Genomic DNA, 459 nt, shown 5'->3' with positions numbered 1-459 from the left:
CCGGATGGATTGGCAGCAGCGTTGCTGCAGCAGCAGCAGAACTCAGCAGCAGCAGCAGCAGCAGCAGCAGAGGATCGAGGCCTGCAGCAGATGATGACGACACCCCTTGCGCGTTATCTGCTGCGGGCGATGTTCTACGGGCCTGAACCAGCAGCAGCAGCAGCAGCAGCAGCAGCAACAACAGCAACAGCAGCAGCAACCGATATTGCATCAGAGACAGCCAGCAACGACAGCAACACCTGCAACAGCAGCAGCAGCAGCAGCAGCAGAAGCAGCAGCAGCAGCAGCAGCAGAGAAGCAGAAGAGCTCCGCGTTGTGAGTCAACGGCCCATTGAGCCGACCTGGCTGCGGCGGCTGCTGCAGTGTCTTGCCCCCAGCAGCAGCAGCAGCAGCAGCAGCAGCAACAGCAGCAGCAGCAGCAGCAGCAGCAGTGATGCAGTGGCAGCAAAGAAGAGCAGC

At 61.0% G+C, this 459-nt stretch overlaps 1 protein-coding gene across 1 annotated transcript in view; it reads left to right on the top strand.

The window, feature by feature from the left end:
• Positions 1-459, top strand: part of EMH_0004770 (uncharacterized protein) — a gene marked incomplete at both ends in the record, with an annotated part of 6,673 nt that overhangs the window by 356 nt on the left and 5,858 nt on the right. The window contains one exon of the mRNA XM_013496923.1: positions 3-315. Within this exon, the coding sequence (XP_013352377.1) occupies positions 3-315 (313 nt within the window). The remainder of the gene's footprint in view (positions 1-2; positions 316-459) is intronic.

The sequence above is a fragment of the Eimeria mitis genome, genomic scaffold (assembly GCF_000499745.2).
Source record: "Eimeria mitis Houghton genomic scaffold, Emh_scaff238, whole genome shotgun sequence".
Taxonomy (NCBI): Eukaryota; Apicomplexa; class Conoidasida; order Eucoccidiorida; family Eimeriidae; genus Eimeria; species Eimeria mitis.
This window is presented reverse-complemented; position numbering and strand designations above follow the sequence as displayed.